Source organism: Lipotes vexillifer, unplaced genomic scaffold (genome assembly GCF_000442215.2).
Source record: "Lipotes vexillifer unplaced genomic scaffold, Lipotes_vexillifer_v1.1 scaffold410, whole genome shotgun sequence".
NCBI classification, from domain to species: domain Eukaryota; kingdom Metazoa; phylum Chordata; class Mammalia; order Artiodactyla; family Lipotidae; genus Lipotes; species Lipotes vexillifer.
In genome coordinates this window covers 1,871,260-1,882,970 of record NW_006794028.1, presented here as the reverse complement: position 1 = coordinate 1,882,970, position 11,711 = coordinate 1,871,260, and the positions used below count along the sequence as shown (strand labels likewise).

Below are 11,711 nucleotides of genomic sequence, written 5' to 3'. Positions count from 1 at the left end.
GCAGGAAGGTGTAGGTAGAGGAGACCTTTCCTGAGCTGCTTCCTGCTGCTGTCCTTCCAGGAAGGCTCATGGCCTCAAGGAGACATGGTAAGGTTGGGAGGTAGAAATGTCTATCACCAGGCAGAGAACCAGGAATTTCAACCTGTGGGTTTAGGGGCCAGTGACTCACAGTGTGCCCTAAGCAGCCCACTTAGCCTCTCTGAGTCTGATTTGCTCCTCTGAAAAATAAGAGGTCCTGGATTTAGTTAAGTTTCGGTTGCTTAGAGGAGGGGCCCTAGAATTTCCTGATTGTGAGCAAATACATCCTCAAAATAAGATATCCACCTGTCCGAACATGTATTTATTAAACTCCGCACTCGACAAAGATGAAGTCACTTAATCCTCAAAATGACAGTGTGTGGGGGCTTCCCTGGTGGCGCAGTGGTTGAGAGTCCGCCTGCCGATGCGGGGGACGCGGGTTCGTGCCCCGGTCCGGGAAGACCCCACATGCCGCGGAGCGGCTGGGCCCGTGAGCCATGGTCGCTGAGCCTGTGCGTCCGGAGCCTGTGCTCCGCAACAGGAGAGACCACAGCGGTGAGAGGCCCGCGTACCGCAAAAGACAATAGTGAGAGGCCGGCGTACCGCAAAAAAAAAAAAAAAAAAAAAAAAAAAAAAAAGAGTTTGAGTCTGTGTTAGGCCTGTCTGCCCAAGTCACCTATGGACTGGTGGGAAATAACGTGGTGGGGAGTGATTTTTCTAAATTTTTATTTTATATTGGAGTATAGTTGATTAACAATGTTGTATTACTTTCAGATGTACAGCAAAATTATTCAGTTGTACAGATACATGTATCTGTTCTTTTTCAGATTCTTTTCCCATTTAGGTTATTACAGAATATTGAGCAGAGTTCCCTGTGCTCTACAGCAGGTCCTTGTTGTTTATCTATTTCATATATAGTGGTGTGTATATTGTCAGTCCCAAACTCCCAATTTATCCCCCCCCCCCACCGCAACCTTCCCCTTTGGTAACCATAAGTTTGTTTTCTAAGTCTGTGAGCCTGTTTCTGTTTTGTAAATAAGTTCATTTGTATCAGTTTTTAAAATTCTACATATAAGAGCTATTATATGATATTTGTTTCTCTGTCTGACTTCACGTAGTATGAACACCTCTGGGTCCACCCATGTTGCTGCAAATGACATTATTTCATCCTTTTTTATGGCTGAGTAATATTGCTTTACATATATATGTATGTATATATATGTATGTATATACATACATACACACCACCTGCATACACACCACACCTTTATCCATTCATCTGTCCATGGACATTTAGGTTGCTTCCATGTCTTGGCTATTGTAAATAGTGCTGCTATGAACATTGGGGTACCTGTATCCTTTCAAACCACGGTTTGGGAGAGGACTGATCTTTATGTGATCCTAAGAGAGACAGCCTCAAGCTGACATGAGAGAGTAAACTGCTCTTCTCTCAACTGTCAGCATCTCAAAAGCACTGGCAGCTGTGGAGTCCCATCCAGATCCAGGGTTCAAGAAGCTTAAACCAACCGCAGGCTTAAAACTGAAGTGGCCTTTTTGAAAGAACTCAGAAGCCCGTTGAAATCAGGTCTCTGGTGGGTGTCAGTGAGATAGAGGGAAGAAAGTGAAAAGGTACTAGGAAAAAACCATTTGTTTTTCTTTCCCAGAATTCACATTCCTTCGCAGTTCTTCTGGTCCGATCACATCATCTTCCTCCATTTCACCCCCTCTTTTTTTTTTATACTCCCTTCATCCTCCCTACTGTCTCTATTTCTTTCCTCTCCCTCTCGCTCTCTCCTCTTTCTCTTTTTCTCTGTCCCCCTTCCCTTCCCTTCTCTCTGCCTCCGATTCTTCCCTGCTAGGTTTGTGACTAGGGTCCCCAGTGGACACGTCTAGACCCCAGGCTTCTGTACACAACCAGATGCCAGTCACTTCTTAAGAACTCCAAGTTTGCTGTGCCTTTGAGAGAACATTTATCCTTGGTTCATCTTCTGTAGCCAGTCCAAGGATGTTTAAAGTTATTCTCCAAACCCAGGATATTGATGAGAATGTGGTGAGACAAGAATAGTGAGAGGAAGAATTGGAGAGGATTCTAATCAACCTCATTTTTCCCTCATGACACTTTCATGAAACAGTTCAGGATAACCTCACCTTTTGTTCCAAACTTACAAGACTGACCTTTCACTGAAAGGCTAAGTTACCTTGGTTCCTTGAACCGTTCCTCAATGGTCCCGTTTTCCGGCCTTTGTCTTTTTTCATTGTGGTCTTCTGATGTTCTGTGTAACACCTACTGAGCCTAATTAAGAATTCTGTCTTTTTCTCTTTTCGCATCATGGCTCTGGTGAATGTATTTCACTGTCTCGAATGCTAACCAGTCTAGGAACAAACACATCATGCCATTTGAAGTTTCCGTTGTTATGAAATATTACTCTTCTGTAAAAAAGAATGAAATAATGCCATTTGCAGCAACATGGATGGACCTAGACATTAGCATACTGAGTGAAGTAAGTCAGACAGAGAAAGACAAATATCATATGAAATCACTTATGTGTGGAATCTAATTAAAAAAATGATACAAATGAACTTATTTACAAAACAGAAACAGACTCACAGACATAGAAAACAAACTTGTGTTTACCAAAGGGGAGGTGGAGGGATAACAGATAGGAGATTGGGATTAACATATACACACTACTATATATAAAATAGATAACTAATAAGGACCTAATGTGTAGCACAGGGAACTCTACTCAATATTTTTTTTTTTTTTTTTGCATTATGCGGGCCTCTCACTGTTGTGGCCTCTCCCGTTGCGGAGCACAGGCTCCGGACACGCAGGCTCAGCGGCCGTGGCCCACGGGCCCAGCCGCTCCGCGGCGGCATGTGGGATCTTCCCGGACCGGGGCACGAACCCGTGTCCCCTGCATCGGCAGGCGGACTCTCAACCACTGCGCCACCAGGGAAGCCCTACTCAATATTTTGTAATAACCTATATAGGAAAAGAATCTGAAAAAGAGTGGATATATGTATATGTATAACTGAATCACTTTAAACTGTACACCTGAAACTAACACAACTTTGTAAAACAACTATGCTTCAATAAAAAAAAAAAAAAATGACGTCTCCATTATGGATGCAGAGCGTATGTCAAGTTCCGAAAGCTTGTTGCTAGGATACTTCCTGACTGCGTCTAGCAGTGACAGCTGTAGAATTTCACATCTGGGGTCCATCAGTCACTTCTCTCCACAAAGCAGGGACCCTCTCCATTCTCCTCGGCGCATTCATAGTCTGGATCTCCAGCCCAAACCACTGAGCATGTTTCCCCTCATGTTCATCCTTAGGTCTCTTCTCTCCACCCCATACTTCTCTCCAGAACTCAGCTTTCTCCTGTGCAGGCTTGTCTAGCAAATGCAACGGCTCCCATATCCTATCTTGGCTTTCTAAAGCGCTTTGTAACTTGCAGTGTTACAAAGCGGGATGGGGCGATTTTCTCCAGCAAGAGTGGCTGAAGAGGAAAACTGAAATCCATACACAAAAACTTGAACGATGTCCATCACTATGGGGTTTTGTGTGAATCTCCTTCTGAAAGACCCAATACGAAGAAGGAAGGACCAAGCTGTGAGTGTTCCTCTAAGAAACACCATATCTATGGGCTGAAATCATTAACCTGGTGAAATTAACCACACAACCTTACTTCTGACCATCTTGTTGCTGTCTGAAAATATCCTTAAACAGCTGCCTTGCTTATGGGATGAAGGAAGATAAGAGTAAGAGGACAAGCAATAGTCTCACTGCCCCTTCCTAACTTTAATGCAGTCACTTTGACTGTGACCCAGCTGTCACTGTGGTTGTCATCACTGATGAATCTCTGTCTCTTCTTTTGCTTCCAGCTCGGGGACCTGCTTCACAAGCTACAGTTCGTCATGACCTACATGGCTCCCTGGCAGATGGCTTGGGGTTCCTCATTTCACGTGTTTGCTCAGCTCTTTGCAATTCCTCGTATCCTTTCTGCTTCTGTTTTTGCCTCCGAGCTGAGATTCACATTTTACCGATGCAAGTTTTTCATTGAACTCTGGCGGTAAAAGGGTTTTAAAGTCTTTAAGATTACATCTTAATGGGGACCTGGGGAGGCACTGTGGATTCCCTTTAGGTACTTTTAGCCTTAAAAGAAATTTCTTAATTCGGAGCTCTTCCTGTTTCTTAATGCATATTCAGGCATGGCTTGATTTCTTCTGATTTTTCCGTTTCCCATGACCAGATCTCCGTTAAGATATCATGTCTTTTAAATGGAAAGTCACCACTTAAATGCTTTGGTTGACTTGTGCAAAATAGTGCAAACCGATTTGCTGTTATTAAACTTTGTGGATAGGATTGATATATTATTATCGATCATATAACATTATATTATAATATAGTTTGGTAATCTTGTACTTGAGGAATGTTCAAAAACCCCAAATTGGGCACAAACAGAATTACCCCAATATTTTTGAAGACCAAAAAAAAAAAAAAAAAAATTATGGTTTTGTTATCATTAGTCAAGGAACCTAATTTTATCATTTGTAGTTTTGTTTGGTTTCCTTGTCTATTTTTAAGTGTTTCCATAATGATAATTAGTTTTAATTTACTTCAAAACAACTTGACATGCTCCTTCTAAAGATCACTTTGACACAGATAGCTAAATTGTGTGTGCATGTGTATCTGTGTGTGTGTGTTTGGAGAGAGGGAGAAATAGAAAAATCAAGAATACTTTTGAAGAGAGAGAGATTAAACAGAAATATTCTTTTTTTTTCTTTTTAAATTTTTGGCCGCATTGGGTCTTCGTTGCTGCACGCGGGCTTTCTCTAGTTGTGGCGAGAGGGAGCTACTCTTCACTGCGGCGCGCGGGCTTCTCATTGCGGTGGCTTCTCTTGTTGCGGAGCACGGGCTCTAGGCATGCGGGCTTCAGTAGTTATGGCACGTGGGCTCAGTAGTTGTGACTCGCAGGCTCTAGAGCACAGGCTCAGTAGTTGTGGTGCACGGGCTTAGTTGCTCCGCGGCATGTGGGATCTTCCCGGACCAGGGCTCGAACCTGTGTGCCCTGCACTGGCAGGCGGATTCATAACCACTGCGCCACCAGGGAAGTCCCCCCAGTGAATTTATACTTTCTGAATTTGTATTTCCCGAGATGTGGTTCAGGGACTCCTTAGATCAGAATCCCTGGAGGAGCTTGTTTAAAAAAGTAGATTCCTGGGGTCAGCACATACATTTAAAAAAAATCACATTTCGCGGGGAGGACCCTGGAATCTCCATCTTCACAAGCCTTACTGGGATTCTCATCCATTGATGTGTGTGAAGCGCAGTTCTCGGCTGGCATCCACTGGGGGTACTGTGAGCCGGTTTTAATGGCCAAACAGAGCTTTCTTTCCTCAAGGTTGCATAAGGCTCCTGAAGACAGTTCTTAAGGAACCCCTGGGTCTCAACTTTGGGTACAGGGATAGGCACAGACATGGGATATTCATTGTGATAATACATTCTAGATTTTTAAAAAATGCTGTCCTTCCAACTTTTTTTTTTTTTTTTTTAATTATTAAGCATACCCAGAGCTGTCCTCACAACGCACATTGTTCCGTGTTCCTATTCTTCGACCTGCACTGATATTTGTAAAGCGCTTCACGGTTATTTGGAGGAGCAAGCTCAGGAAAAATGATCACAAAAGTGTGAGCTTGCGTATCACCTCTTTCCTGTAACGTTTTCTAGAATGCCAGTCATTTTAGTTTTTCTAAACGGAATCCCTTAAAACAGAGCGAGATGAAAGAGTGAGGGGATTTTTATTTATTTCTGGTGTGTGTCTCGGGTATCCTGTCTAGAATTTAAAGCCTGTTTATTAGATGAAAATGATGAGATGGATGTAAATTTGCAGTTGAGGAGTTGCACTAAGAACTTAAAACTTGAAGTGGTGGTTCCCAATTTTATTCTAACTTTGGTCTCACATAGATCTGTAGCATTTCTTGCGGCCCCTTATGCCTTGTTGGATGAGTCCGGTAATGCTAATTACTCCTGTAGTTCCGTAGCCGAATTAAAACTGTTCTGGAAGCTGTAACTTTCAATTACCTGACCTTTATGTGTGTTGAGGGGTCACACACAAACACATGGTATCTGGCGCTTAATACCTCCTCTAAGGATAAAGGCAGTACTGGGATCCATCTCAGATTGAACACGGCGGGAGTTAAATCTAAGTACTTTCGCGATGGATGGACTGGTTCGCGTGAGAAATTGAACACATCTGAGATGCAGATTTTATTGGGCGTTTAGTTTTAGAATACAGTTGATCCCAGTGCTTTGTGCCTAAAACTGTTCCCGTCAGTGAAACCCACCTCCTGCCTCTGCTAAGTTATAGACCCTTCGAGGTGGCTGTGGAGCCTGACCACTACAGTTGTGTGATGGCTTCCAGGGCTTCCAGCGCCTCTACCCCATCACCCAGAGACACTTCCCCATCCTGGATCAGTTGTGAAGGTAGCTATTTGCTATGTGGAGCCCAACATAATACTGTGCAGAATGTAATGAGCTCGTTTAAGAAACCAGATATATATGCCATCAAGACAAGGCTATCAGGTTCCTAAATGCCAGCCCTGGATCTTGACTAGTTTTGAAATGTTAATGATTTTATCACTCTATTAAGAAGCTGTGGGTTCCATCCTGGCTTTGAGAAGGGGCTAATTTGCTCCATTTTGGAATTGAATTAACTTTCAGGCCAGCGGGGCACTGTTTATTAAATTGCTTTTTCCAGTCCTAGCATGTTTTCTCCCTCGGTAGCCTCTGTTAGTTTCTGAGCTTGTAACCTCCAGGGAAAGATAGGCATGCTCACCCTCTTAATATGTGTAGAGACCACGCAACACCATTGTTTTCGAATAATTAGACAGACTTAGCTGTATTAGCTCTGTTAAATGTGTGTATTGGAAGGGCCGCTTTCTATTTGGTATATCCTTTCGAGCTTCCAGCTATTTTTTTTAAGTATTAACGTTGATATTTTCATTTTAAATGTACTCAGATAAACGCGAAGCTTTTTAAGGAGTCTCCGTCTAGCCCCTTGGCCCACCTCTTGGCTCTCAAAAAATAAAGAAGGCTGCATATTTCTCGGGACTGCCTTAGCCATTACAGTCAAGGTCTTGCGTATTTCCCCAAGAGCCTATGTTTCTTTTCTGATCTTCCCTAAATAAACTAACCTTTGAGGCCATCTATTCACTTCTGCCCTACCTCTGACCTATGAAGCTTCATTTCCTTTCCTCCCAAATTTGAACTTTATTTATAGGCTAGCACTATTTTCCTCGTTTCTTAATTTCTGGATAACTGTTCCTGGCATTTAAAAAACGGATAACATAATCTTTGGGGAAACGTTTAGAATCCAAAAGAACGGCAGTGCCGGCCCACGCAGCCTCCTACCCAGCCCCAATTCCACTTAACTTTGTCCTGGATTTTCTGCAAACCCCACAGTGTCCCCTGTCACCTTCCCCTCACCCAACACCCTCCCTCAGGAACCTCCCCTGTGACCCCTGCTCTGCTTTCTCAGGTCTTTTCAGTACCTTCCTTCCATGACATCTCCCATGGAGTTCTTTTTTCTTCCTGTGACAAGGGGAGTAGTTACATTGGTATGTTTTGTGGCAGAGGTCACAGTGTCCCCTGTCACCTTCCCCTCACCCAACACCCTCCCTCAGGAACCTCCCCTGTGACCCCCTGCTCTGCTTTCTCAGGTCTTTTCAGTACCTTCCTTCCATGACATCTCCCATGGAGTTCTTTTTTCTTCCTGTGACAAGGGGAGTAGTTACATTGGTATGTTTTGTGGCAGAGGGATTTAGATCTTTCCAGCTTCCCCATGAAGAAGAAACTGTTGGGTGATGATGGATATCACAGTAGCTCCTTATTCTGGAGTTCTGCATTTGAACCCAGGTCAAAATAAAAGGAATCGGATTGAAATTGTAGCACAATCGAGATCTTTTTGATACCCAAACAGTTCAACACTATTAATGGAGGAGGTGTTATTTCACTTCTGAAGATGTTTGGAAATAAATAGCAAATGGAAAAAAAATGACACAGCTACCCCTGAAGGAAAACTCTGAGCTTAAATCTATGCAAATGCACTGGGAAGTGCCTGGGGACAAGCAAGGCTCACTCCCTTCTTTGTATTTACATGTAAGTGGGGCTGTGAGGGTCCCTATCACATAACTAAGCCCTGCCACTGATAATATGGGAAAGCCTTTCTATGCTCTGGTAGGTAATGAAACACAGAATCTTCCTATCTGTGACAGACATTCAGGCATTTCTTACTTTCTGCCAGAACTTTTTAAACATGGGCTAAAAAACAAGACCTCCATTTGTGCAGCCGGGTCCCCTTCCAGGTGGGAAAATCAGCCTTGTAAAGGAGATCAGGTCAGACCCGCAGTAAAACCCTCCCAGCCCTCACCCTGAAGGACAAGGAACCATGTGCATGTGTAAAACCTGGGCCGTCTGGCCCCCCACTGACCTCTGCCACCTCTGGCTTTAACAAATCAAAGGCCCCGTGGTGATTGACAGCCGGGAGAAATTCTCCAATGATGAAGTGAGACTGGGGAGGGACCAGACCTTCTGGCATCTCCCCCAGATTTCCAGAGATCAATTAGTTGGGCTTAAGCCGAAAGTGAGAGTCATACTAATTTTAATATTGAACAATTACATTTCTGATCAGAGTGTGTAAAACTGAGGCATACCAAGAAGTGGGAAACCCATGCAGAGTGCTAGGGAGGTGACTTAGCCTACAGCATGCTGTGACTTGTGTACATATGAGTTGAATCAAGCCATTGGTGTTCAGTGTATAATAAAAAAAAATACATATTTTGGAATAGTAGGAAAAGATTCTTTGAGGAATAGAGATGCTATCTTCCCAAACAATGCTATTTATTCACTTTCAAAGTGTAATTTAATTTTAATTATTTATAAAGCTGCTTGATACTTTAGTAAATGTACCACAGTGTGTTTGGTTCAGCTAACAATATCTCAGTAAAAAGAAACTGTTCTTTTCAAATCTTAGATATTAAATCTTTGCCACGAATCATGCTGAGACTGCTGGGATTTTTATGAGAATCATTTGGTTTTCATGGTGGTGAAATGAGACCTAGCAGGATATTATTGAAAGTTTTATATTTGCAAATATGTACATAGAGAGATCACGGGTAGGCCCTTCTTTCTTTCCTCGGTGAGAAAATGGCTTTCATATAAACGAGTCAAAATCGCAAATACTACATAGAAGAATAATCGTGAACACTTTTTTTCCTTAACTCAAAATCCTCAGATTCTGCCATGCTTTTCTTTCAGGCGTTTGCCACGTCCATCTTTTCTACTCCACTGAGCCCGTTTCTCGGGAGTGTCATTTTTATCACGTCGTATGTCAGGCCAGTGAAATTCTGGGAGAAAAACTACAAGTAAGATCCTAAAATCGTTGCTGACTTGCTTTCCTAGGATTCATGTTCAGGATGCTTCTTGACCTTTGTCTATGAAAAGTCCAGGCTTCATGCTTTGCCCTCCTGTGGGGCAGCCCTAGCAAGCTCCCTCCACCCACCCAGTTATCCACTCAGCACGGGGGCTTCCAGGCTCTGGACCAAGCCTGACTGATGGCAAATTTGCAGTCAGGTACTAGTCTAGGTTTCACCAGTTGTGAAGGAAAGTGAGATATCACCACCCACTCTCAGCAGTTGCCCTCAGAGAGGTTGTCTCAGGAGCCGTGGTCCTGTCATTGGATGAGATTACCCCTGGGGGGCACGGCTCCCTGCTGTGGGCCTTCGAAATATACATGTCATGTACAAGTGTACATGCATCACAGCTCAACATAGGAGAGCGTATACCATTTTTTCTGAGCATCATTAAACTTGTACAAGATGATTTCTGCACTTTGTCTTGACTGTTAGACCAGAGTCAGTCATAAATTTCCTCAAGCAAACAGTGATGGAGCGAGGGCAGTGATTTTTTCAGGAGTGGTGGGAAGGGAGGAGTGATGGGTAACTGAGTAACTTTCAAGAGTTGTTAATGATTTGTCGGGGGAGGGCCTGAGAACAGCGGGAGGAGGAGGTGGGGCGAGCCAGCCTGTCCCCAGCTGGGGTCGTCTTCCGTTGCAGATCTCATTTGCCCTAATTTACTAGCCATACCTGGGCTGTTGTGTCCAAGCCCTAATCCATCTTCTGTAACGTGTCTACCTTTTCTACTGCTCTGCCACTTTACAATGCGCCCTTCACGTCTCACAGAGGCCGACGTTAAGTTAGGAGATCTGTGTGGTTAGATGGTTTACGTGCACGGAAGATGCACGTCCTTCTGGGGCAGGTTGGTAGGGCGTCGTGATGAAAACACAGCCTGGGCCGCCAGCCTGCCTGGGCTCACACCTCGCCTCCACCCTCGGCGCTGGTGACCTCAAGGCCTCTCTCCTCTTCTGTAAAATGGGTTAAAGGAATAAGGCGTACTTCACAGCCTTGTGGGGAGAATACGAGTTAATAGACCTAAAGCACCTAGAACAAAGTAAGCATCATGCTGGCCTGCGCTGGTGGGATTCTTCTCTGACTGCCCTGCATGGAAACCCTGTCCCCACCTGACACATGCTAACAGGTATCCCATCCCCAGGACCTCACATTTACGGGTCCTGGGGAAATCCAACCAAACCGGAGCACCCCAAGGTAAGCCAGTGCTGGGAGACCACAAGAGGTGGGGAAGGCCCCTTGTGTGTCCCACAGATTACTCATCTTTTAAGAGAGGTGGGCTTTTTGCTGTACAAGTGAAGCCGTCTTGAAATGTACACATAAACAAGAGTCCTCTTTGGCATTTGTCTAAAGAAATGCCGTGCATATTTACAGAGTCAGAAGGAAAAGAAAACCACCAGCACTGGCTTGTCTTTATGCTTTTTAAGGAGAAAACAATTTGGGGGACCTTTGTGGAGCTCTTAAAAATCGCACTTCTGGAAAGTGCAAACGCTTGTGAATAAGAAGTGTGGCAATCTCGTGTGCTTTTAACTATGCAAGAAAGTGCAAGATATTTTAAACGTGCTCTGTAACACAAAAGATTTCTTTTTGTCTCCTATTCTCAGATAAGTTAGGAGCCAGTTTTTTTGGCCGGGGGGAGAAGTTGATAAGCAAAATGCATCCCCTTTGAGCTGGAGGGGGTGTTAAGCTTCCCCAGTAGAATGGGGAATGGAGAAATCTTTGTGAGATGCTTTTACTGAGGGGAGACATCCTAACGCCTGTGCAACGCAAGTTTGGTATTTTCTTATTTCGCCTCCTCCCTGCCAAGGTTCAGCTATCTGCTCGGCACCGTACACCGAGGTCTGAATTGTCGGTTTACCTGGGTTACTTATAAGTCTGGGCTGCTAGAGTGTTTCCTTATTCAGTCTCACAAAGAATTGATGATGTTGTGATCCATTCTTTCCCCCAGTGTAGCACTCTGTTGCATGTTGGGGCTTTGGTCAGCTGTGCTAGGATGAGAAGGGGACAGCAGAGACTGTGGCAACGCATAAGGACATCCTGCCTTTCCTAGGTCTCTCTGAAGGAGCCAAGGTGGGGAAAATGTTCATTCCCACTGAGGGGTGGAGAGAGATGCTGATGCTGAATGCAGCCAGCTGAAAGCCTCAGAATACAGAGCCCTGTGATCATCTGCTTAAAAGATCAGTGATGGGGCTTCCCTGGTGGCGCAGTGGTTGAGAGTCCGCC

At 44.2% G+C, this 11,711-nt stretch overlaps 1 protein-coding gene across 1 annotated transcript in view; it reads left to right on the top strand.

Annotated features, from left to right (window-relative positions):
- The window catches only part of PCNX2 (pecanex 2), a 277,088-nt gene that overhangs the window by 178,267 nt on the left and 87,110 nt on the right, over positions 1-11,711 (top strand). The window contains exons 22-23 of the mRNA XM_007466993.1: positions 3,906-4,014; positions 9,317-9,446. Coding sequence (XP_007467055.1) covers positions 3,906-4,014; positions 9,317-9,446 — 239 coding nt within the window. The remainder of the gene's footprint in view (positions 1-3,905; positions 4,015-9,316; positions 9,447-11,711) is intronic.